General features: G+C 40.3%; 2 protein-coding genes across 7 annotated transcripts in view; both read right to left on the reverse strand.

Moving 5' to 3' along the window:
* The window catches only part of stk36 (serine/threonine kinase 36 (fused homolog, Drosophila)), an 89,335-nt gene extending 75,975 nt beyond the window's left edge, over positions 1–13,360 (reverse strand). Inside the window, exons 1-4 of one of the 4 annotated variants that reach the window (XM_037748340.1) lie at positions 13,016–13,360; positions 8,352–8,462; positions 7,297–7,397; positions 4,575–4,665 (exon numbers count right to left, since the gene is read on the reverse strand). The gene's annotated coding sequence lies outside the window, so the exon portion shown is untranslated. Of the gene's footprint in view, positions 1–4,574; positions 4,666–7,296; positions 7,398–8,351; positions 8,463–13,015 lie in introns of those variants that run through there. The other 3 variants (XM_037748341.1, XM_037748343.1, XM_037748342.1) reach the window with 3 other exon arrangements.
* Positions 13,361–13,789: 429 nt separating this feature from the next.
* On the reverse strand, positions 13,790–24,202 carry snx19a (sorting nexin 19a). 3 transcript variants are annotated; one of them, XM_037747924.1, is made up of 12 exons: positions 23,918–24,196; positions 20,698–22,197; positions 20,445–20,583; positions 20,244–20,344; positions 20,051–20,170; positions 19,750–19,868; positions 17,939–18,029; positions 17,686–17,836; positions 16,766–16,889; positions 15,992–16,176; positions 15,785–15,872; positions 13,790–14,915 (listed from the first exon to the last, which is right to left on the reverse strand). In XM_037747924.1, exons 2-12 carry the CDS (start codon positions 22,171–22,173, stop codon positions 14,786–14,788), a joined length of 2,724 nt encoding a protein of 907 aa, XP_037603852.1. In that variant the 5' UTR covers positions 22,174–22,197; positions 23,918–24,196; the 3' UTR covers positions 13,790–14,785. The 3 variants fall into 3 exon arrangements, 2 of the variants coding, with proteins under 2 accessions (XP_037603852.1, XP_037603853.1); XM_037747925.1 differs by lacking the exons at positions 13,790–14,915; positions 15,785–15,872 and adding an exon at positions 16,502–16,550 and having other exon boundaries at positions 16,035–16,176; positions 23,918–24,201; XR_005203769.1 differs by lacking the exons at positions 13,790–14,915; positions 15,785–15,872 and adding an exon at positions 16,465–16,550 and having other exon boundaries at positions 16,121–16,176; positions 23,918–24,202.
* Positions 24,203–27,119: the final 2,917 nt, after the last annotated feature.

Here is a 27,119-nt window from a genome sequence, read left to right on the forward strand (position 1 = left end):
AACACCTGGCACTGGAACATGGAGTACAAGGAGAAACCAGAGAGAACTCATGTCCTTCAGATGTAATCGTCAAATAAACGTGTGTGCATGTATGAAAGTCTTCCATCTGCATACATGTAAGAATGAAGGCTACCGTGTGTTTCCACCTGTCCACATGTGCGTCTTGACCCTGCCCGTCAGTGAACATGCCCCTAGCATTGTTTTATGACTGGAGCTCCACCAGCTCTGAGCCTCCCAACACCTGTACAATAAATCACCAGCCCACTGCTGTAGATGTTACATAACCCTGCAGGGGTTTACTGACGCCAAAACACAGAACTGCCTGCGGTGGAGGCCTGGCATGGGGCCGGCAGGACTCCACTCAACTTCTGCACAGATAGGTGGCGCTGGTGTCCTTACAGGTGCTTCACAGGAGGGAGGAAAACGCCAGAAAAGTTGTCCAGAAGAACAGATTAATGTTCTTGTGTTTTCTGGTTTTCAACAAGTCACTAACATGAACTGTATGAATTATTGGAAGCACAATAATACTCACAATGAGCATCAAATCCACTTTGGCCCAAAAAAAATAATTAATATGTAGCTTTAACAATAAAAAACAGTTCAAGACTTAAAATATGTAAAGAAAAGGTACTGTTCCAGTTGTCTATGTGAACAAGACTTCATTAGAACAAACTGTTTCTGGTGTTGGGCCGCTATATCAATTTCATATGTTGGATTTTCAAATACAGATATGGAAATCTTCTGGTTCAAACTGTGATTACAGCTCCACAGCCGGGATGTAAACCAGCTGCGGTTTCCATATGAACAAAATAAATACGTGACATGCAGAGGGTGGAAAAAGTGATGTGAACACAAACTTAAATAAATAAGTCACAACGCGAGGGTGTACAGTGGTGATGTGAGCTCATGAGATACGTTCTCAGCAATCACAGAGAGATGCCAAAGCGTCAGAGACACTTAAAGAGTGAAGAGCAGCTGATGTCTGCGCGATAATGTGAGGCAGAAACATTGCTCTTGTGTTCCTGAGTGTTTGCGCCTCGTTCGTGCAAATCCCATTGCTTTCTGGGACTGTTCTTAGTCGTGGCAAGAACAAGACGTTTCAAAAAGTCCCTCTCTGTGTAGCCAAGTGTTAATGCAAACCCCCTTTGACTCTACAGGAGGGAGAGAGAGAAGGAGGTGAAACCTCAAGAGCAGCACTTCTCTCTTCATCATCCCTGCATGAGATGTATGCAATCACAATGTACAGCAAATATATAATCATACCATTTCCAGCTGAGTTAAGTATTTACTTTCTGTGAATTTGGCTCCTCATTTGCATGAATTCACCACCCATATATGCAAAATACCAAGTACAAGCTTGGGGATTACATTACAGTTATAAAAAAAAAATTGTGTACACTCAATCAGTAAACAAAGGGCTCCACAATAAGGATTGACTGATTGCCCGGGGCGAGTAAAATGCCACGTCAGGCTAGTAAATCTAGCAACTCACTCTCACTCACAACTGGTAAAAAATAAATAAACACATTGTTTTCCGGAGCTGAAGGCAGTAGCTAAGGAGTGAACCATCTCACTTCCTTCCCATCTCTGTTGAGAGTTGCACATATGCAGTACTGATAGGACACTCGCGAGAAAATGGCGGTGGGTAAAGACAAGTGCAAGCAGCGAGTATTTCAATTCCTGGAAAAAGTGTTCAGTTGGGTGGCGTTAGAGGATGTGGGCGAAACTCCAGATTAATTTACTTAAAAGTACAGTTTGGTGATATCTAGTGGTGCGGTTGCAGATTGCAACCAACTGAGTACCCCTCCGCTCACTCCTCTCTTTCCAAGACTGCAGTAACGTGAGCCGCCCAGGTCAGAACCGTGGTTACGTCGTTCACCTCGCTCAGAGGCCATCCTTATCATAATAACACTACTTTAGGAGCAACTTAAGTCAGACGGCGGCTCACGTTATCGCAGTTTCACAAGCATGTCGAAGAACTACGGTGGCCTTCAGGTAACGTAAAAACGTGAAAGGTTCTCTCTAGAGCCAGTGTTTGGTTTGTCCGTTCTGTACTACTGTAGAAACATGGCAGACCAACATGGTGGACTCTATGAAGACCCGCTCCCTATGTAGATATGAAGAGCTCATTCTAAGCTAACGAAAACACAATTCTTAGTTTCAGGTGATTATACTAGGGATGATAATTTTGAAAAGAAAATGTAATCGATAACCGACCCTCGTTAACCGATTATGAACCGCTAACCGACAAGATTAGTGCGTCTCATTTAGCGGTACGCCGGCTGCAGTTTATGAGTCCCCAGTTCACCTGTCTGGGATCGTTAGCAGCCACGGTGCTGCATGAAGTGTCGAGGACATGCAGCCACTTTCCCAGTAAAAGTCCACCACCACCACCGCATCATTTAGTTTAGTTTAGTAGCTTGTCAGCTGTGTGTTTGCCCGGCGTAACGGCACTCTGTCGCCTGGCAAAACTTTAGCGACGGTCCGACAGACTGTGTGTTTGTGGTCACGGTTAGTGTGGGTTTGTCAGTGGCGTTATAGCTGTGAACGTAGCTGTAGCAGACAGTGTGTGTACAATTTATTTGTCTGTGAATAAATGCTACGATACACTAATGAAAACATAGTTCTGAATATTACATTCCATTTCTGCTTTTAAATAAAGATTAAACATGAGAATTAACTTTAGTCTTTGTTGTAGTAAAAATTGACTTTGGGCAAGTAGATTTCTGACCCACTTGTCCAAACAGGCAAGTGAAAAAAAAACCTTAACTTTGAGCTCTGAAACATGTTATTTTTAAATCCCAATCAAACAATAAATCAGCTCCATATCAACACCCCATCTGTTTAATTAGCTGTAAGTGGTTGTAAATAAGCAATGACTTGGAAACTCTGAAAGGAAGTGAGACTCTCATCATTTTTACTGTAATATGAGGCCTACAAAAGCAGTTTTTCTGCACATATTTGGTGAGAAAAGACAGTTTGGTGGACTTCTCCACCCTCTGTCTTTCAGCCAAACCCTCCGGCTGCTGACGTGCAGCCCCCAAAGAGCTCTCCTAGTTCATGTTACGTCAATATCGATCATATGAATGCTTGTAGAGTGAAGTCCTGACAGACACTGAGGTGACTGCAGTCCTACGTCAGCTCTGGCTTCAGTTAGGTTATTCTGTGTTATGTCAGCTGTCTCTATTTTTCATGTATCGCATGTTACAGCAGCTAACTCTAACCCACCCTCTTTCTTCCCTTCACACTCGCCCCTACATTTGAAATCAGAAAGAGAACAGCATCCTCAGAAGTCCAGGCTTATGTGTGACAGTCTGCCATGTGGTAATGTTAGTATGAAGGCTGTGTCACTGTAGCAGTGACACATACCCTCCATCACTGCATAGAGACTGATCTGATTCACTGCAGTGCCCCCTTAAGGCCTCTAAGAGACAGACCCATAAGTATATTTAAAAAAAGAGAGAGAGTATTTCACTTTTGTTTTAAATTTATGAAATACCAATACAGTAAATTATTTTACTCATAACCTCTCTTCTTCACCCACATCTCTCATGAGACCAAAACACAAAATACAAAACCACCAGAGTGTATTTGAACTGTTTTCCTATAAATTATCTATTCTTTATAGAGAATATCACACATATTCTCCTACCTAAATACAAAACCCAAATTCAGGTGATAACTATATCAAGGAAATAAGCAAAATTAAGCAAGTTTGGATATTTTGGAAGAGTCAAATTCATAGCAACACACAAAGAATACATCTTCATCCTGAAGTCATTCAGCTTTAACAACATCATTTAGTCATTCATAGCAGGTGTTAACAGTCTTGTAAATTGAATGTCGCGAATCAACAAAACAGACTGTGTTAAACCAGTGGTGCAACTGCTGAAAAAAACCTGTTCACGGCCCGCTTGCTGGTATTTCATGGCTTTCATCTCACACTTTGGGACTTTGGGAGAGCGGTCACAGTCTTAATCCAATTAGAGCCATTTCCCAGAAGTCCCGAAACCCCCATAAAGCCATCAGACCTGATTTCACACAGGTCACCTCACAAACAGAAGAGTGAGAACCTGACTGCTAGAGTTTCAGACACACAGAGGTTGATTTTAAACAAAAAAGAAGCTCTCAGTTATTTTTGCAAATATTGCAGATGGGTAAAGGGTGAAGATCTACAGAAAAGTCATGTGCTCTTTATTGTTTTTGTTCCTCCACTGACCAGGATGGATGACCACTGTGTATACTTCTGACACTACAGTCTACTACTACTACTAGTCTCTTCACTGAAAGCTATGAAATCAACACAAACAAGATTCTTGCCAATCAAAAGAAATCTTTTTGCTGCTTCCAGCACCTCTCAAATTTACAATGGGCGAGTGTTTAATATGCAAACTATGTCACAAAAGTGTCACTTTAACTTTTTGCCTTCATCAAGTGCATGTAATCATAATAATCAATCAAGATTTGTAAGGTTTTTTATAAGCTTCTAGAAGTGAATCAAGTTGTACTGTATAACATGAGTGATGTGAAAGTGACTGGCAGCTTTTGGTGGGTTTATGATTTGTCAGGATTACCTCATTTTTATGTTGATTTGCCTTGTTGAAACGCCATCTGGGGAACTGGCATCGACTCCATGAGACACAAAGTCTTGATGTCATACTGTACCTGGGGAGCAATACAGTCACAATTTCAGACTTTGACAAAAAGCAAAGTTTCTATATTGAACATACATAATCTGTTGTCTGATGAAAGTTCTTATTTTATTCACTTTGGTACTGTATTAAGTACAGTGGTGTACAAAGGGTTTTTTTTCTTTGTGCCTTCACATCTGCTCAGAATCTTACAGTACAGTGTTACGGCACAACATTGTCAAAGACAGGAAGCCTGACTACATCAGACTATCTCCAGGAACTCTTTAATTATTCATAACTATCAAGTGCACAGATGCCTTTTGAAACAACTTTGGGGCAGTCCTGCAGGTGCTATAATGCAATAATGTTTTAAAACTTGAACCATAAAGGTATTTCATCATCAAAGCACATACCTTAACCTCTGCCAGCACTGTGGAGCACCGACTCATTACATCTTATCCTGTTCCACATGTTGCTGGTATTAAATCTCTAACCTGGCACAATGCAAAACTGCATTCTTCCGTGATGATATGCTGAACCCCGCTGGATTGATTTACACACACACTGTAACACTGTCCACATACCTCCGTCTGCTCTCCGCCTGTGTAAAGGTCAGAAAAACGAATGACGGCTTGGTGTAATTCCTGGATTTAAGTCAAATATGACTGCCTTCCCTGGGCCTGATACAGGATCTGTTTCTTGCACACTCTTCGTGCAATGACCTCATACATCCTCATAACACTGCAATGTACCACCTAACAACTTCTCCACTCCACAATACCTCCATGTAAAGTGTAATAAAGTTCTGTATATTGTCTACAGCGGCTACAGTGAGTCAGATTATAGAGCATTTTCAACGCTACAAAGCAAATGGACATTCTGTATTTTTTCTTCTTCTTCTGCTAAATGGAGTTGTTTAAAAGTATAATGTTTCATGCTGTGGACGGTGCAGCGAGCCCTGTAGAGTTTTGTAGTAGAAGACAAACCCTGTGGCAGCCTCATTACCACGTTGTACCTGTTTAAACAGAGATGACTCCAAGCGGGAGCCTGGCCTTTGCTGAGGGCTTACAAAGGCTAGTTATTAAAATGACAGGTGGTGTCATTTTTTAACACTTCCTTTGAGATGCAGCCTGTAACTACTATCATGTAAAGAAAGTGTACAGAAGGGGTGAAAACACTTAACAAGCATGTTGCATAATGTTGAATTTTGAGGGGCGCACCGACATGCTTCGTTTCATCACCCCGATACAGCTGCTGCCTGGAAGCTGCAGCACAACCTCTGCATGCAAGATATTTCTCTGTAATGCCGGTATGGTATTGTCGACAGCTATAAAAGTATACTTAAAGCCTGTTGGCAGATGGGAAACAATAGCAGAGTGGCATGAACACTCAGAAAAAGAGCAGATTTTACCTTATATGGCTCATTGAAGTCCTGCACTGAATTATTGAGATAGCAAAAACAGCGCATTTTTTCCGCCCAGATTCAGAGAATTGGGCTCAGAGTTAAGATCCTTCGTTTCTGAGCTTGAAAAGATGTGATCCATTTGTGAGGGACAAATGCCAAAGAGCAGAGATCTCGTAAGAGGGGTTATAAAACTGTCTGGCAAAAACAAAAAAACAGAAAGAGAGTTCACAAACAGACATTAAAAGGGACCGTATGTAACTTTATACACACATAAATCATTTTTTATTGTTAATGTGTGTAACCTAACCCAAAAAATGAGAGCTTTTGCAACTTTCTGGGTTTCCTCTCTCAGCCTGTAGACTGCTTTTAATGTGAAGAAACCGGGCCTGTTTTTCCGGTAAAATCCAACGGATGTGATGTCATGCGATCTCACGAGTGCCTTAGCCGTAGCTAAAGTTCAGTTAGAAATGGAGTCCGCTAACGCCAACAATTGACCAGCCTCCACCACAACTCAGACTCCAACACAAACTCCACGGAAGCACAAAAAAACAAAGTTATTTCTAGTGGAGCCCATCTTGCAAAACAGGAATGTGACCGACGTTGGGGGGGGGAAACTAGTTTGTGGGAGTGTGCGCACGTGGGAATTGAGTGGTGAAGCAAGACAGAGAGAGCGGCGTAGAGTGTGTGAGAAAACAAGCGAGCAGTGGAACAGAAGAGTTAGATTAGCTGTCACTGTTCTGATTCTTACAGAGAGTCCCTTCAAACTTTAGTCTCAACAGGGATTTGACATCTAATTTGGCACCAGTCCTTCATTATAAATCAGTGTTTAAGCTATTCAGCAAAGATGATGTACAAGTGATCACTGAGACAGAGATTGATACGTGTTCACTATCACAAACTAATACAGATTTTAAGTGTGTTGTACTGTAATGTCTCTAAATATTGCAGAACACAAATAAACAAAGATTCCTGCCACTTTTCAACTATAGAATATTATATTTCCCTATTTAAAATGAGCAGTAAAGTAAATGATTAATCAAAAGTAATGTAAAATACTGCACATGGTGTCTTTTTACTGCCTCCTGCACCTCAAAGTGTCACTTCAACTTTTGTTGCCTCTATCAGGTGCATGTAATCATAATAATCAATCAGGATTTTATAAGCTTCTTGAAGTGAATGAAGTGATACTGAATAACATGAGTGATAAGTGACTGGCAGCTTTTTGTGGGTTTATGATTTGTCATGATTTGTCAGGTTTACCTCATTTCTGCCATGCTGTTTTTTATGTTGATTTGCCTTGTTGGAACGCCACCTGGGGAACTGGCGTCGACTCCATGAGACACAAAGTCTTGAGGTCATACCTGGGGGGCAATACAATCACAAACAATTTCATTCAGACTTTGACAAAACAAAAGGGAGTTTCTATATTGAACATACATCATCTGTTGTCTGATGACATGACATGAAAGGTTTGCTCTTATTTTATTGCAGCAAGACACCTTTTCACTTTGGTACTGTATTAAGTACCGTGGTGTACAAAAGTTTTTTTTCTTTGTACCTTCACATCTGCTCAGAAACTTAAAGTACAGTGTTACGGCACAACATTGTAAAAGACAGGAAGCCTGACTACACCAGACTATCTCCAGTAACTCTTGAATTAGTGGGAGGATGCGAGATGATTAACAAGACAAAATTATGTTTATTCTTTCTGACTTTTCTTAAACCTGGGCTTTTTTCTTATGAAATACTAAAGAGTTTTACCTCTTCAGGACTCTAAAATCTATAACAATGAAACAATCTCCGAAGTAAACACAAGTCTAAACATATGCAACCTGTGATGAGGGGTCACGGTTAGGCACTGCTTGGCTGTAAAAGGTCAAAAGCAAAAAATGTTGGGAACCAGTGGCATAAGTCTGTGATGTTTTTTCCATGAAGACACCTACAGCAAAGTCAGTCCCTACCACATGCCTGTTCTAAAAATAGTAAAAATAGTAGCTGTGTGAGTTGGACAGTGGGAGAGTGCATCATGTTGGACAGCAGTGAAGAAGATACAGATTGTGATCTCCAAATATTTTGACCAAACTTGCAGTAACTTGCACTATTTTAAGATCACTGACATGGTAATTTGTGGTCGAGACAAACTCTTGAAACACATACCAAACAGATCACCTTGACTTCAGTAAGAAATGACTGTCCGAATGACTCTCTATGTTTTGACTGGCATTTACAATGAGAGTAGGGAGCTACAGTGAGTAAGTTTTGACTCAACTCTGGACTCAACTTTGTTTCAATTCCCCGTGGCAGCAAGCGTTCACCCTGTTGAAGTGTCTTTGAGCAAGACGCTGACTCCTCAGCAGCTCCAGGGCAACTCTGCACTTGCTGACCTGAGCTCACGTGGAGAGGAAGGACTGAGAGGAGAATTTTACCTTCAGGGGATGAAGAAAAACATCAGCGTGGCTTTTGGACATTCTTTGGTCCGTCTTTAAAATTTGTGACGGTTACGTTGGACAACCTAATGGACAGAGCACATGACTAAGGACATTGAAGTCACTACATCAAAAAATGAGGAGTCCAATCAGGTTAGCATTTTGATATGCAAGTTTTCAAAGCACCATTACGTAAGAGCTCCAAGGAGGCAAAAGCACCTGTTTGCGTGTTACTCACTCATCACTCATCTACAACCGCTTATCCGGGGTCGGGTCGCGGGAGCAACAGCTCCAGCAGAGGACCCCAAACTTCCCTTGCCCGGGCCACATTAATTAATTTTTGCATGTTAAAGTGTCTATAGTCAATATTTCTATAGCAATTTATCAAATGACACTGTGTAATGTGAAAGAGGTCGCTCATCGTAATGAATCTGCAGAGAATTATCAACAGAATTCTGCCAACAAGCTGGTTATGTCAGCTAACTGTAAAAGGTGATGAATGACACGTCAATATTGTGTTTACAATTTGTTTCCGCTGTCCCTGAGTGGCCAACAAAAGGTTTTAAAGTAGTTAAGTCTTTGAACAGAGTAGACCATTTTTCAGTGTTGACTAGGGGTGACCTAAGGAGTCTGATTCGAATTCCAATCTCACAGTTTAATTGTCGCAGTGGCGGTAAATCGAGCTACAATTTACAAAAAAGTGCTCCCAATGAATCATGATATATTTCCTATTTAAATATCAGCCTATTAGTAATACTGTTAATACAAAATTTAAATTACTCATGTGCTTTCAATCAATCACCTTAGTGTGCGTGAATAAATCACCATATAGAAAGTTGCACTCCCTCTAAGTTGCACTATCCAAGGTGCGTAGAAACAGCTGTTTGCGGTGCGTAGAAACAGCTGTTTGAGGCTTGCGGCTCTCTCTCTCTCTCTCTCTCTGTCTGTCTCTCTCTCGTTGACTGTCCCTCACTTCCCTTCTGTCTGTGAAATGCTACAATGGCAGGTTATGGAATAAGGGCCAAAAGTTCTATTTACAACCACGAAAAGCAAGCAGGCTAAGAAACCGTGTTCTGTCCAACGATCTCCTCCGCTCTGTTTCAGTACTGCGGACAGCGCCGCACCTCAACACAACGAAGAGCGTCAAACAATGAGCAAAAAAAAACATGAATCGACAATCAGTCCACGATAGGCAAGACTTGACTAATTAGATTAGAAAATTGTAAAATGTGAACTCATGGTCCTTACTGGCAAACCTTGGTTCTGTTCAAACTGGTTGTAGCTGCAGGAACTTAAAAGTACCATACTATATTACAGTAACAATACTATATGTAGTACTGTATGTAAACTCAAACAGAAAATTTTATTTTTAGTTGTGAGAATTGTTCCCAGAAACTCTTGATGAACCTTTAAGGAACTTGTTAAGAGGCCATTAGAAGCAGACAGTTACCAGAACTGAGTGTGACTTATGTTTGACTCAGACTGTCTCAAGGTGAGGAAGAGGTCAACTTATCTCCCAACTCAGAGGTGTCATGTTTCTCCCTCTGCTTACCGCAAGTGAATTTTTAAATTTCATAACACCAAAGTTCACGAGTCCACTCACAGCACAGTTGCCCACCTCTCTGTCCACTCTCACGCTACATAGCATAGCAGGGTGGATTGCATTGGACAAAGTCATATTGCTATTGAAATATGTTGTTGTTTTCCAGGAAGCGTGGTCATCTGAGTTTTTCCAGTCCAAGCAGATGGAAGTAGGGCACTGAGGCGGGGTGTCGGAGTTCCTTGAAGGCCTCACTGCACATCTGCACCGAGCAGCAGAGGACACACCGCTAACAGGAACCAGATTCACTTGATCTAAAGGTCAGATGCTAGAATCAGCGGTTAGGCACGCCAACACCAGGAGATGATGCTGCGTGTCTGTGTCATAATCCGACATTGTTGTTGGATGTTATTATAAATGACAACACTGGTGATCTGCAAAGATTCAAGTATAATGCTGTTTTTAATTACGCTCTGTGATAATAAATGCAAGATGGAAAACATAGGGATTTACCTCAGCATTCAGATGTAGCACACTTGTTAACCTCAGCTGGTGATACTCTGCTGCTCTGAGTAATCGCCTCATCTGGGAGCGTGTGCGCAAATGTGCACAAGTATGTACATTTGTCTTTTAAAGCTGGAATTCCCCCTTAAACTCACTCAGTTCATGATAGTTCAGCTGCTGGCCTGCTTGAGTTGGACTGTCAGTGCTTTGTGGTTTAAAAGGTGGGACCCACTGTGGTCAGTGAGCAAAGTGTCATCTCTGGCTGACACCCCAAATACAACACATGTACAGGACATCTGCTGTTTGGCACCATGAGGAGTGATCAAGAATCCAGTTCATCATCATCATCATCATCATCATTCATGACGTTAAAGTTCCTCTGGGCATCATCAAGAGCAGCATCTTATTAATCTCTCCAGTGAACTACAGCGTAGGCGGATGGGAATGTCATTAGTTTTGCAGGTATTTAGTTAGAAACCAAAGTAAGATTTTAACCTGATGATGGTGCTAGATGAAATGTAAGAGGGGATCCCCAAAGTTACTGATTCATCCTGAAGGGGATATGAATATCTGGACAAAATTCCATGGCAATCCAGAGAACAGTTGTTGAGATATTTCAGTCTGGACCAGAGTGGTGGACCAACCATCACACACACATCATCGTATCTAGAGCCACGGCGCTAGCATGGCCAACAGGACTAATTCCTCTGTCTTTGATATCCTGCTGTTTCAAAGCCTCAAATAAACTTGAGCTTTCACTATTATAGGGTAATATAACTCAACTTAAGTGACAATTTACACTTGTGGCTCCTAACATTATCACTCTATTAACCAGTGCCTGAATAGCTAAATAAATAACTTGGCTGTGAGTTTCTTAGAACAAACTGTGGGGGTTGACTCTGAAGTCTACATTAAGTGACGCGTGACAGAAAAAGTCCATAAATCCACCTGTAATCCAGCTACGTGAGCCGAACTTACATTTATTGAGATCTGTGGTGTGTGGTTAGAGCTATAAAATATCTACAGTATGATACCACATGAAATAAGGAATAACCCCACAGCATTAGTCATTATTCATATTTAACATGAATTATTATTAGTTATTCCCAGATGGATATTGCTGTTTGTTTTGTGGAGAGGTGCATGTGTGTAGAGTAGTGCAGCAGCGGCACTGAAACGGGGGAGATGGAGTTAAGAACGTCTAGTAGTTGATAAGTCTGAGATTGTAGCAGACAGTCCACATGTCATTCACAGATTAGTTGTGAAATTTCACAGATGTTTGTCCCATTGAGAGCTTTGTGTTGAAAAATACAGCTGCTATGACTCTGAGACGTATGGGGCCACCATCAATGCAGCAAAGCGTTTTGTCTCCTCTGGTTGCCAGTGAAGTCCCAAAGCGGGACAGGAGGTGGGAGCGCGCCAGTATCAGCCCATGATATCATGAGAAAGGAAGTGGCTTGTGCTAAATGCTCCTAAGATCCAATTTATGAATTCTTTCTGAACTTCACGTGGAAACAAAGGGCGCACGTTATACACTGACGTCTGACACCGTTTACATATGTGAACATCCGCGTCAAGACAATGACACGGTTAGATGTTATTTGGATTGTGTTTTGTTGTTCCTGTTATTTTGTAAGTCTATACAACTTCACCTTTTAGACAAAGTGTCATCTTAAAGCTTCACAATGATAGTATTTGTTGCAGGACTATTGTATTTCTGTTGCACAAAGCACCTATTGAATGCCAGGAACTGAACTGAAAAATCAATAAACTGAAATAAAAGATGTTTTGCATTAAAACCGACCATTACAGATGTCTCTTTAACTTGAGTTAAATGATAAGTAGAGATGACACTTTCTGCAAGATGACACTGACACATCAGTTTTCCTTCAGCATCTATTGGAAGCCTGGAAATAATCAAATATCCCCTTGAAGTGGTTGTGGTACAGCACATGCAAATATAATCTGTTGGCTGAAGGAACACATGAATGTTCCTTCACAAACAACTGAATCGAAGGGTTTATGTCTATTAAACCATCTATATCTTGAATACATTTGGAGAAGATAAAGCAGAGGGGAAATATTCACACACTTCAGTCTTATTAAAAGTTGCTGTGCTGGTACAGCATCAACTCTCTGCACAGCACACACAGCAAGACATGTCGGTCAAACTTACAACAATGATAAATAAAAATGAAAATGTAAACAAAAAAACAGTTATTAATTTCCATGTTTATAAACCCACATGGAGCCACTGGAGAGGAGCTAAAGAACCCGGATGTGGCTCCAGAGCCGCAGGTTGCTAAGAGACCACCTGCTCTAGTAGTTAAGTTACATTAGCATTAGCATTAGCATTAGCCACATTCTTACTTGTTCTCTGTAGGCTTCTTCCTCCTCCTCCGACTCTGTTTTTTTATATATTGATGGATATTTGCTTTAACATGATAATTATATAATTTAATAGCTGCCATTGTTTTTAATTTACCATAAAATCGTCATATTTACGAACCTTTGACTCCTCAACTGACGCACTTTCACTACAGCATCCGGTACAAAGTTAGCCCCGCCCACATTAATGTTCCAGACTTTTAATTGGTCAGAAAATATGAGTGACAGGTCCAGAAGACCAATCATATTCACGAGCGTTAAAAACACACAGAATACCCTTATTTGATTGGAAAGGCTTAATTCATTGATGACATTTGCTTTACACAAAATACCATTACTTGTATGTAACTTGTATGTAACTTGTATACTCCATGTTTCAAAAGTCGCTTAAAGGGTCATTTAATTGCTGTCTTGTAATTGCTTTTCCCCATGTTGTCCATTAATCTGTTTTTATGTTTTTTTTATTTTTTCCCACTCACAACGTTGTTTGAAGAAGTCTTTATAGATATTTAAATCAATATCCTCCTCACAAACACTAACCATACACTTCCATGCAACACACCTTTTTTTTAATATATATTTACTGTATTGTTATTGTTGTTATTATATATATATTGTCCTAATTGTTTTATCGCTATTATGTTCTTTATATTAATCTTGTCTCTAGGTGGAGGCTTCAGATAAGCCCATTGCGTTTTTTGCCTCTTCTTGCACTGTATATTATTCATTTATTTTTTTGTTATGTTGTATAGTCTTAAATTGTGCAAAACAAATAAACAAATAAACAAAAAAAATAATTGATACGATAGACCTAATTCATGGTGACGTTTTCTTTTGCATATTATGGCACAGAGGCCCTAAAACAGACAAAAATACATCAATTTGAAATAAATTAATTTGAGCAAGCTTTTATCACAAGAATATTGGCTTCATATGTTGTGGGCGACAATGCTATGTTGCCATATGGAAACACTTCATAGATGGTGATTTTGTTCCTTTTTTTTTTCTCAATCTGCCACTTAAGTCAAATATAAAAGGAACATTTTTCACAGTGGTTTCATAAGTCATGCAGTGAGGTGTTAATCTTTCACACTAATATAGCCTCATCAAAGAGGTTGGCTGTGAAGCAGTCAGAGTTTTTCAAAGGCTGGTCAGGATCAAAAGAACATGGGAAAGCTATAACACTGCCTGCGCTAAATCACTTTTTATTGATGAAATTTCCGTCTGGGATCTTAGGGGGAATCATTGAAGTTACTCTTTTCACACATGTAGTGCTCTTAATATTAAGGTCTGACTAATTTCTTCATTCAAGGATGGTTCCCACAGACTGTCAGGTAAAAGCAAATTGAGACATCCTCAAACATCACTGCCGATGCCAATACAAACTCTTGTTATGACCATTCAACTTTAAAGTTTTACTTTAAAGCTACACTATTACTGTAAAAACAAAATATATGTGCTTAAATGATCTTACAGTACATGATGTTTAATCAAAGTCAGATATTCTAAGCAGTCACCTAGCTCGTCTTTTTAGAGCACTGTTGATTTAACTGAGAGCTGTCACAGTGCTGCAGCTGAAGGCACTAAATGCATTGAGAAGTGTAATATACAAATCATCAGACGAAGGGAAATAAAAGCCTTACATACATAAAATCTTAAAACAGACTTCTGAATATATTTTACACATCAAAACAGTTCAACACATTTAAGAAATATCATTAAAAAAGTAATAATTCAGACATGCACATACTGTAAGATCAGTAGTGGGGATTTGATTGACTGCTGCTGGACTCTAGTGACTTCAAGCCATTGCGAATACGTCACAACCCTCAAACACATTATCCATCGATTGCCTACAACTGTGAGGCATCAGAGTGTCGTTATGTGCTGATCACATGTGAGGAGCGTCCCTCTCCGTGTCTTTGGCCAGGCTCTGTAGCAGGGACCCCTGGAAGGTCTCGTTGCACGACTCGGGGATCAGAAACTCCAGCAGCAGGTCACAGATGCAGTAGATCAGATGCCTGCGCATAAATCACACAAACAGGGTTAATGACAAACTGGCATCAACTGTTATTATTAATGCAGATGCTTACATGGATAATATGGAAGATGAAATGATTAAATAGAGCAGATGTATTTATCATTGTATGATGTACAGTATGGCACTCTGCGTGACTTGGCTGAAGACAGGAAACTGAGGAGTTAGGGGCCGTCTCAAAAGTGCATTAAAGGCCAAGGGAGCTTTGAAATAGCTTTCTTATTTCTTCATGGACATTTCAAATATAATCTATTTCAATCTGGATCTCCTCTCGTTGCATGCACAATCTCCTTTATTACAATTATGCAATGGTGCCCGATGAGCTGTTGCAGCCCTTTTCTTTGTCAATAGCTTTCTCATTTTTCATCACAGACACTTCAGACCAGCTTTACATTAATCTGGGCCTCCTCCCATCATAAACACAACTTGCAATATGGCCAAAGGCAGTTCTGACTTGTATTATTATTTCAGGTACATGGTTGAAATACTATGCTATTTTGTTGGCAGCTTAACATATAGTTATATGAATGATGAGTGTCACTGAATTCAACAGAAAACTACTCAATGCAGAAAATCAAACAGATTTGACAATTTCCAACAACTTCTGGTGTAAGACACGCCCACTTCCGGTGTGATCCAAATACAAATATTTTGTGACATAAACTTATACAGATGATTTGCGTTACACCCCTAGTAGTTTTACGGTTTAGTATATATTATAGATATGATAACCAGAGATATTTGTATCTTGTGTACACTATTGATACAGATTCTGAGCTCCTGAGTGTAGCCGTCATCTTAAAACAACAGAATCAGACTTATGTTTACTCGACAGTTTTGTTGTTGACTCACTTGTTTATCTGATGATCCTGTAAAGACTCCAGCATGGTCTCCAAGCTCAGTCTGTACTTCTCACTCCCCAGCATGTCAGTGATGAGCTCTGCTTGGGCACAAATAATTAAACAAATCAAAAACATACATATAGCTTCAGGAGCCTTCAAATATCAATATAGCATTAATTCAAACAGCTACAACCTGAATCAAACAGCTGTTACACACCGGGGAGCAGCTGCATGAGACAGTCCAGACATTCCTCCTTGGTTTCCTCTCTTTCTTCGGTGCTACGCTCCGGCCGTGGTTGAGCTGGCAGCGTGCCGCCGGGCCATACAGCTTCCTGCATCACTTGTAGGTAAATCACCCAACAGGGGGCACTGGTAAGGTGGGCAACTCCTACATCCAACCACCTGAGACACAATCAGTAGTTTAATGTAATAGTGTTCTTTCTTTTTCTACTAGATATCAGCTACTGTATAGAAGTGAAAATAAATGCAAACATGCTTTGATTGATTAGGAGGGAATGAAAGACATGCACACAAAGGGGAAGCAACACAAACAACCATTCTTAAATCTCTATAAACCAGGAGCATGGACATTATTCACTGACATGCTTAGTGAACCCTGAAATGCCCAGAGGATTCCCGGTGAGGCAAAAACATTGAATTTAAAGCAAAAGTAATGTTTTGAAAGGCAATCTGAGAGGATGTCATGCAGCAGTCGTGTGCTACAAACCGCTTAGTGCCTCATATACTAGAAAAGGACCCAGCGTCTGGATGTTCAGCTGTATGAAAGGAAAGTAATTGAGAGCCACAATGTCACATGATCGCAAAAAAGGGCTGCAGTCACATATTTTCATGTCTTAGTAGTATCAACGTGCAACTCATATCAGCACACCTTCCTTCTTCAGGATGTCAGAGTTATTTACATGTTACAGCTGTATGAACAGGAGGAAAACATACTGGTGAAAGCTGCACAGAAGCTGACAGAAAGTCCTACCTCTCAATGAAGGTGCCAAAGAGCAGCCTGATGGTCTTCTGTATGTTCTCGGTGCACAGCCAGCTCCACTGGTCCTTCATCAGCAGACACAAAATGTTCAAAGCCACATCTGCCACAGCTGTGTCTGCAGTGCACAAATGCGCAATAAATCCACAGCAACGCAACAACAAATCTCTTGAGATTCTGAGGAAAAATAAGAGCTTTTGTACACATGTCGGTTAACATTATATTATAGTTTCATTTATCCATATTTAACTTACTGTAATATTGTTTTGGTGAGTACTTTTCCAAATTATCTGAACAAAATATTAATGCTACAGAAACAGTTTATTAGATTATCAACTTTTTTGAATGCTACAACACCAAGTGTACCACTTTACCACTAGTTATTGACTATATTTGACATCAACATTCTTCAAACTTGTACATTTGTCTTTAAGGCGAGATATAAGGATGCAGATTTACCTTATTGTTTTAGATATTATTTTGTTTACAACTCCATAATTACCCAACCAGACAGGCTGATAATCTTCATCTTCCGTTGTATAAAACATTACATATAGTAGTTGTTTATATATATATATATATACATATATATATATAAGCCATTTTATGTTTCTACCACACCCTCACACGTATTTTATATTCCTTTCATGCAAATTTGTCTTTTTATATGTGTGAAACAAATAAACATAAACACAATGGAAACACCTTAAAACACATATGACACACCAAAAGTGACTACTAGAACTACTCAACAAATGTCTAAACAGACAGTGGAGTTTTGCTGCACCCAGGTGGTGATGCTCAGTCACTGCACGTTGATTCTCCAGAGCTGCAAGGAATGCAACACTTCCTACTGACATTATGGATAAAACTAACTAAAACAAGACCGTTATAATAAAATATATAATCTCAACCTGTCCCGTGAGTTTTCCCTGAAGTCCTCTTGTCTTTGCCCGGCTGCTCACAGCTGTGCCTGGCTGTCTCTTTCCCACTCGGCCCACATAAAAGTCTCTCCTGCTCTTTGACGAAGCTCTCCAGGCCACACAGGGACATGCCGTTGAGGACCTGTAATAATGAGCAAAGCAGTAAATGTCAGGTGTGTCCAGATTCTCCGTTTCAAAAACACATTCACAAATCACAGATGGTGAATGAAGTATGGTAACTCACAGCGCTGCCTTCACTGAAGCAGTACGTCACTTTAGGGTGTAGGTCAGGTATGTTGAGAGACGGGGAGATTTTGCTTTGGAATATCAGCCTCCCGATGCAGGAAACAAACAAAACATACAAATTCATAAAAATACCAGAGAAACAAGATATTTTAATGTGTCCTTAAGTGTACTAAATAAATTGACGACCTATTTGGCCTATTTATTTCGGCATTTATTTATATTTTTACTTTACTTTTTACTTTAAATTTTTTATCCTCCATAAAAGTGAAAAGTTATATATATATATACATAAATCCCAAAACAAAATATTTACGAATTCATAAGAATATCAGAGAAACAAGATAATTCAAAGTGTGATGATGTGTGGTGATTTAATTAGTTTTTTTCAGGCGCTTTGGCTCATTTTTTGTCTTAACTTTCTCTAAACCGTAGGTACAACTGTCACAACTGTTTCATGGGTCATCACAACTCTATTGCACGTTTGCAAAAGGTAGTAACTCACACAAAACACTTCATTCATGCTTCTAAAACCTAGTTATTGTGTCAGTAAACTGGCCAACGCCACCAAAATGAAAAGTTGTTTTGTCATCGTGTTTGTGGGCCGTACGGGTCAAAATGTTTAGCTGTTTTTTCACCACGGCAGTCAACCTCGGAAATGTTTCCTATGTACATATCTGTTTTGTTCTACTTTTTGTTGACACTGACCATGACTATACTAGAATGTCAGGTTTGTCCAGCTGAATGCTGTTGTGTATGTGCACTGAGCTTTTTAGATTCTCATTTCAACAGTGTGTCAAAGTTCACTGGGAAATACTGCAGTACACAGAAACAGGGTATGTACATGTGTGTTTATACAGTAAATGTGTTACATGTTCTGTAAACAGAAAATTCACCTTTGAGCTTTCATGTAAAGTCATGGAGTCATGGGTTTTTCTATATAGTACTTTTAATGACCTGATTGCTTTTATACTGCTTTTACAGTTTACTGTCATCCTGTCATCCGCTTTTTATTCTGCTGCACTATTGCACTTTGTTCACTGTGTTATGTTCTATGTATGTGACTATGTTTCTGTATGTCTGTGTTTGCACCCTGGTCCGCGAGCAACGACATTTCGTTTTAGCCATGTACTTCGTATGTGGAGAAAATTAACTTGAATTTGAATACAGAGAACAGAAAATGCCAAAAACAAAAACAACATACCAGCAACAATGAAAAAACCTGTGGTAGTTCAGTAAAAAACAACTAATTGTACCTCCTCACAGTATGTAACACCATGTAATACATATTTATGGAATATACATGTATGTCTGACAGATTTTAATAATTGAATGGATCATTTTTCACGTGATGGCTCAAACGTGAAGAGGACAACAGTTTCACTGAGAATCAACTCATCAGTTTTGATCAGCAAGATGCAAATTGTAGACAATTGTACTCATATCTTGCACACGTGTGACAAAACACGTGCAATGTTCTTGAGTGAATGAGAAATTCTAATTTGTTGTGAACAACAAACTAATTGTTCAGAGATTTTAATTTGTTGTTTTGAAAAAAAAATATTCTCATTCGAGAATTGAGCCAAAGCGAGTGAGAAAAACTGTAACATCCTGCACTGTATGTTTTTTTTTTAATCCTTGGATAATGTTAAAGCCTCTAAGATTTATTCAAATGACTCGATCTAGTGGTCACAACTCATGGGCTAATGCAGACTCTGATGAGGGGTCACAAGTGGACACCGCTTTGTCATTAAAGGGTCACATGGCAGACATTTTGGGAACAATGGCGCTGGACTGATAGAGAGCTCTCACCTGTACTTTCTGCTGTCCATTGTTCTTCCATCAGCATCTCCCTCAAGCTCCTCTGTTGGACTGAGGGGCTCCGGATGAGGGAAAGCTGTCTTCAAGGTGTCTAAAGCGTTCTCCATCATCTTTAATGGGAACCAAGTCAGAGAAGAGATAAGAAAGAAAGAAAATACACAGATCACACTTTCCATTGGATCTATAGTGTCGATGAGGTCAAAGTATTTATTTAAGATAGATTAGCTTTACCTTGAATGTGTTAATCGTACTCTTTCCTCACCAGATCTGCAGCATGGAGACTCTGACTCACCTTATCAATTCTTGACTTGACAAACGGCTTCCTTCCAAAATACGTGGAGACGTCTGCGTTGAGAGCCAGGAACTCCTGCATGTCCTCGCTGTTGGATGTCTCAGGAATGCTGCTTAATTGCTAGAAGAAGAAAAAAATCAAATTATAGAATCACAGAAACCAATTCATTACAAGTTATGATCCCAATACCTACTTTAAGGAACGTATCCAGTTGGCTTTTACGGGCTTCAACCTTTTCGCTGTCTGCATTGCCAAATGGGAGGTCAGGGAACATTTTCTTTGGGCCTTTGACATCTGAAATCCATTGATTTGATATGACATTGAGTTGCAATGTTGCATCTGTTTGGGTGTACTAAAGTCCAATGGTCAGTTAAAGCACACAATCATTACTTACTCTTGATTACTTTCTTGACTTCAGGCTTCTCCTCTAAACGTGTTTGCAAGTTGAGGAACTCGCTGTACCTCCGGTTGACGGTGTGACAGGACGCAGGCTGCAGACTGCCGCCGTTTTCTGCTTCAGCCATCGTGTCAAACTGTAAAACGGAAAGTGGGGGTTAATGTGTGTATGTATGAACAACATCATATGTAAGCAAATGTGAATGTATGTTAAATCCTAAAAAGAAAAAGGAAGTAGGAGGTGGCGTTACCTTTACAGTGTAGAGAGTATAGGGATGTGTGCCTGTGCCACGTTGCTCCTTCACATTGAGCGTACCAGAAATTTGCACGTTCTGGATGTTCACAGGTGCAGCTTGGATGTTGGGGGTATCAAAGTTGCAGGAGGTTAGACAAAGTCTTCTCGGCGATAACGTCGGGGGTTTCTCTTGGGCTATACCTGCAGGCCACTGGGAGTCATCGGGCACCACCACCTTTGGTCCGAGATTCTTCAGAGGACCGAAGCAGCCGAACGCCTCGTCGTCCTTTGAAACGATCGAGTTGCAGAAGTTTTTCGGAGGGCCGCAGTCACAAAAGCCTCCCGTCAGGTCTTCTTCGGAGTCTGATTGAATTAAGGAGTCCAGTGAAACCATTTTGGACTCTGGCGAGTGGGAGTATCGGCCAGACGAGAGTGAACAGCAGTTCACTTTGCAGGGCGTGAGCAAACCTGCGTGGCAACCTTCTACTTTCTCTACAGACGTCAGGCTAACCATGCTGCTCTGCGAGGAATCCCTCTCACAGATGCTACTCTGGCTCTGGAGGTCGTCAAGGTCAGAGGCGCTTCTGCTGGTGAGACCGGATTGATCAGAAGAAGACCTGCAGGTGGTCCACGACTCCTGCTGGATCTGACATCTGTACAGTGCAGCTGCATCTGGCAGCTCATCCTGTGGTTCTCTGGACCTGGTGATTATTTCTACGATGGTCTGGTTGAGCCAGTCAGGATCAGACACCCTGCTTATGAGCGGCAACAGCACGTTGCAGGTGATGAGTTCTGTAACCATGTAACCTCCGGTCCTGGTTTCCATCTGAGGGTATGGGACAAGCACGTGTAAGACGACGTTAACTAGAGCTCTAGAGTAGCTGAGCTCAGCGGCTGCGCTGCTTACAGCTGGGTGAGGGGCATCTACTTCGCTGTAGAGCTGCCAGAGGCTGAAGCTCTGCTTTTGCGTCGACTGTATCTGTCTCGCCGTCATGTAGCTCTGCAGGTGACAGCCGTACAGCTCTAGCAGCCGCTGAACCAACGCCTTTCTGTCCACTCGCCGCGCACGCTCCTTCAGTTCCATTACCGACTCCAGCATCGAATTACGCACAGCGCGTTCGAACTCCCCCTCCACCTCTGGCAGCAGGGTGCGGTACCACGAGGACACAAAGTCACGCATCGCTTTGTGGACAGCGCTGTTGATCTCGTGGTTCAACCTCCACTCGTGCTCGGGCGAATACAGAGGCGGGTTGACTTTGCCGAGAGGCAAAAAGTGTTCCAAGTGGAGGACGCTGTTTGCGTCCAGCACGGCACGGGACCCGAGCCAGCCGCCGAGAACCACCAAGAGGCTGGTGAAGACGCAGAGGAGCCAGACGTTCACAAGGAGGTGGAAGAGGACGAGCCATGCCAGCAGAGCTCCGAGGCCCAACAGCCTCCGCTGCCCGAGTAACTCAGATAAGGTCCAGTGGTTGGAGCTCTTTGTGGGAGGCATTATAGTCAGCAGGTGGAATGTGTCCTGTTGGAAAAAGACAATGATATATTATGTTATATAACAAGCACAACGAATATGAAGAGTGGTGCTGTAGATTGCTTCACTAAGCTCTAAATAACCAAACAACACTGATTAAATCCTCATGATAAAGCCAGAAGCCTTGGTTGCACAATGTTGCTGTATATTGGTGGGACTTTTCACTTGAGAGCTGCAACTAACAAATATTTTCATTAATCTGACTATTTTCTCGATTTATCGTTTCATCATTTGGTCTATAAAATGTTGGGAAAAAGTGAAATTCCATCCATCCCAGTTTCCAACACTCCAGGCAGGTGACTTACAATGATGTGATGTTAACAGAGAAAAGCAGCAAATCGTCACAATGGAAAAGCTGGAACCAGAGAATTTGGTAATTTTATCTTAAAAATATGACTTATTTAATCAATTATCAAATAGTTAGCGATTCATTTTCTGATATTTATTTGGGTATCACTGTAAAGCTGAGACTCTTGTGGATCTAATGAGCCCAACTGTATTCATGTTTGATGATGTGAGTTCCCATAGGAGACATTTAATTGTAGAGAGAGCATTTTTTTAAACATGACCTTGCTGTATAAAATTACCTGTGGTGACCTCTAGGATAATCACAGCCTCGTGAAACTTTACAGACACAAACTAGAGACCTAGAGCATTCAGAGGATGGATGGCTTTCCTAGCTAGATTGATAAATAAGGGGGTTTCTGAGCAGTTTACACAACAGAAGTGCTCGCCATCCAACTGCCGAAAAATGCAATTCTTGCAAAAATCTCCAAATAACAAAGGTTTTTGATACCAGATCACAGCATGGCTTTTTCTATGGTGTTCCTCAAGGTCTTGGTGCCTTAATGTGGTATTTTGGAGGGATTATTGATCATTTTTTATCAATTATCCAGTGGAAAAAATTGTTAAATTTAGCACTAAATCTGTGTAGCAAATGGTATCAATCCAAAAATTGCTGCAACAACTTATGAGACATAATAGAGCATGGGGATGGTCATCATATACTTCTATCATAATGTTCTAAACCCTTATACACTTTTACAATTCATTTTAAATTATTAATTAATTAATTCATGTTTATTTCTGATTTATGACTAAAACAACTTGGCACACAATGCTGCATCTCAAATTAATGTTCAGGTTCTCAGCTTTCAGATGATGTACACCACTTCTGTGTGACATCTACTGTTGACCTGCTATCTCCCCCTAAACACCCCATGTACCCCCCTAAAAAAGACAAAAATATCTCTATTGTTGGTCTCAGAGGGTTTAAGCAGATATTCCATATTCCTGTTATTATCATTACAGTATGGTATATACCTTCAGTAACCATGGTTACAGTTTACTGCTGTGGTTAAATAATGGCAACAGCAATCCTCACCACGTGAGAGAGCTAACCTCATCATTTATCATGTTGGAGCAACTTGTTGCCATGGTGATTTGTAAACATCCAGGACCAGTCAAGTGTCCTGCTGCCTGTTGTTAGATTACAAGCTGTAGCACTAAAGCTAAACTACTGGTTTATTGCTTTTTTCTTTGACTAAAACTGTTGTTTACTAATCTACTGTCCACCTAGTAGATGGGGCTTTAATGTACATGCAGTATAAGCAGCCATCCCAACAGCCTACTGACATGATACCACAGTTATTAGGAATATTCACCACCTTGTAAAACCAGCTGGGAGACAGTAAAACAAATTCATTACCTGCAAGAGTGTAGCAGCTCTATAACAGGAATACAGTCCGTACAGGATGTCCTCCTCCTCCTCAGAGACATTGCTTTAATCCTCCAACAGAGATTATCTGGGTCAGTCTGCAAGTCCTGGTCCATATGGACAGCTAACCAGCTCACCAGCTAACTAGCTGTTAGGTGTCCACTTCACCTGCCAGAGAGAAAACACAGCTCTGTAGGCTCACGTGTAAGGTGGTTGCACAAACTTATGAAATAGGTAGGCTATAAATACATAAATAAATAAATATGAAAAAAAAAAAATTCTGCTGAAAAAAAATATACATACATAAACAGCCTAAATAAATGTTGGTAATTAATCAGTATATAAAGAAATATATCTCTTCAATTTTATTTAAGGCCTACATTTCCAATTATTTTTTTTATGGGTTTCTACATTTCTACTTTTATTTATTTATATTTAAATTTCTTCATCATAAATAAATGTTGGTAATTAATCAGGAAATAAAGAAATAATTATCCTCAATTTATTTCTACATTTCTATAGGCTTACATTGAGAATTATTTATTTATGGATTTCCACATTTCTACTTTTATTTATTTCTATTTAAATTTCTTCATCATAAATAAACGTCGGTAATTAATCAGGACATAAAGAGATAATTATCCTCAATTTATTTCTACATTTCTATAGGCTTACATTTACAATTGTAACAACATTATTTATTTATGGATTTATACTTTTATTTATTTCTACATTCATACATTTCTTCATTTATTTATTTATGTATTTTTATGTCTGCATGCTAACGAGTTAGCTACTAACTAACTAATGTAATGGAAATTCAATTAATATTCCGAGATGAGTCCTAATGAACGTTGAAATAAGGATCTCGAAGAGATGAAATGTCTTTGTTGTATTTTATTCTTGCAAGAAGAGGCACTGGTTATACAGAGTCACACAAAGTCTGCAGAAGAGTGTTCTGCAGGAGATTATTACAATGTGACTATATAGAAATCTACAACAGGAACTGTGAGAAAAGGAGTTGTTTTGCACAGATAAGGAGTTGTTTTACTCAAACAGTGTCCCAGTAAAAGTCAACACTCAGTACGTTCCCACTACATGAGACGAAGAGCACACAGACAGGAACTTTCCACTGTTGCATAAAGAGACATCATTGCATCATTGCAAACAGACAGTGAAGGTTAATGTGTGATAATCAATAATACATATTCAAATATCAGGAAGTAGGAGGTGTTTTTATTTTTTTTATTTTTTTTTTTCCTATTTTTTTTTTGTTTTGTTTTAAGTCCTTATTCCTTTCCTTGTTTTTATACCAGTTAATATTTTCTATATTTCTTCTAATTTACTATAATTTTTTATTTGTTCACTATAAAATATATAAACGTTGTAGGAATGATAAAAATATGAACAACATCATATGTAAGCAAATGTAAATGTATGTTAATTCCTGGACTCCTGCAATAAAGTATATTTAAAACATTAAGTAGTAGTAGGAGGTGGCATTACCTCCACAGTGTAGAGAGTACAGGGATGTGTAGATGAGATACAAGAAAAAACGTTCCTGCTACACAAAATAAAATTCATTTATGTTTTTTTTTCTAATCTTTCGACAGCATGAAGATTCTTGACAAATTATGTGCAAATATCTGATTTGAGAGCCGGGAACTCAAGTTATTTTTGTACACACAAGATGACTTGTTCACACAGGATAAAAATATCACATTTCTGGACTTCAGAGGCTCCATAACATACTGCTCATTCTTCATCCGGTGGTTAAATACACCACTGTCCCAGCATTTATTTTGAAAGTACTAACAAAGCTGAGTGTGCTCTAAATTTAAGTTTTCCCTCAGGGGGATTCAGAAATGTGGTTACACTCCTCTTGCATGCTCAAATAACATTGGTTTGCTTTTAGAGCACACGTCCAAACAAGTTCTCCCGTTCGCCCCACAGTGGCTTATAGATATTGGTATTTGTTTGTTAAAAGTCACTACAATCAAAATACTTCCAGAAGACATCTGCTCTTACAAATCTGTGCCTGTGTGCCCTCAAAAGTGAACTTGGCACATGGGAGAAGCTTGTCTTCAGGGCCGTCTGTCTGAAAGGGAATATTTCAACCCATTTCAATATCTCAATTTCCCCCCGGGGATCAATAAAGTATTTCTGATTCTGAGATTTATTTCCTTGCCGGAGAGAGAGAAGTTCGTCCCAAAGTTGCTGCTGTGATGTAACGGAGTTCACTCCACCACGGAGTGGGAGGGTAGAGGGGGCGGATTGGAATTATGCCGAAGTCTATAAGGGATCTTCTGTTTTCTTCTCCCCAAAAGGATGTGCAGTCATGATATATAGCCAAGTACCCTATGTTCCAGATGTTCTAGATGATACTGAGAGCATGCAGGGGAATGTTCTGAGTATATGGGAACATTTTCTGTTAAAGGGGACATTTTATAAAAAAGTGAGATTTTTTATATTATGTAACTTCTTACATGTATAAATCAATCCGGGTCGGTGTCCCATGCGCGTGTGGCTACGCTGTTCAGACTCAGACTCCAACACAAACTACACGGAAACACCCAAACTGCAAAGTTCTATCTAGTGAAGCCCGTCTGTTAAACAGTGTTGGCCGCGGTCGGAGGTCGCGGGGGAGACCGTAGCTTTGGTCTCCAGGACCGGAGTCTCTGCTGTACTCTGCTCCTCTGCCTGCTTTCACTCACACACCGCGCTCGTTCTTGCTATTTCACTCCACCTCACGTGCATGCACGCTCACTCCACACTGCAGAAGAGTTAGTAGCTCTGAGAATATCTAGTGAATGTACAATGAACGTTTGTGCACTAATAACTGCTGCAGCTCCCCCAGACCAACAGAGGTTTCCCGTGTCTTGTGAAGTGACGGGGCTCCGCAGAGAGAAACGTTATCGTCTCCGACCAAAACTCCGGTGTTTCCCCTGTTCCCTCCGACCGCGGTCGGGAGGCTGAGGCAGGAAAAGCCAACACTAGGATCAGCAGTGATTCATGGAGAGACCTTCGTCTGGTCAGCTAACATTACTGCCAAGCAGCTGAAATATAGAGTGATATTGTGGTTTTAGCTGACGTGTGTCGCCTCACTGTTTCGAGCGATGCTCGTTCATGTCTATGTAGAGCGAGCAAGCGCGAGCAACAGGACGCTGACTTTCGTTGACTTAACGGCCACAGG

This window comes from Sebastes umbrosus, chromosome 17 (genome assembly GCF_015220745.1).
Source record: "Sebastes umbrosus isolate fSebUmb1 chromosome 17, fSebUmb1.pri, whole genome shotgun sequence".
In the NCBI taxonomy this organism is placed as follows: domain Eukaryota; kingdom Metazoa; phylum Chordata; class Actinopteri; order Perciformes; family Sebastidae; genus Sebastes; species Sebastes umbrosus.

Excerpts from the sequence above, each read along its gene's own strand:
- snx19a (XM_037747924.1), bottom strand. The coding sequence starts at position 22,173 with ATGCCTCCCACAAAGAGCTCCAACCACTGGACCTTATCTGAGTTACTC. Across the intron at positions 20,345-20,444 it reads AGTCAAGAAAGTAATCAAGA|ATGTCAAAGGCCCAAAGAAA; the intron begins GTAAGTAATGAT and ends AATGGATTTCAG. Across the intron at positions 16,890-17,685 it reads AGGGAAAACTCACGGGACAG|ACACAGCTGTGGCAGATGTG; the intron begins GTTGAGATTATA and ends TGTGCACTGCAG.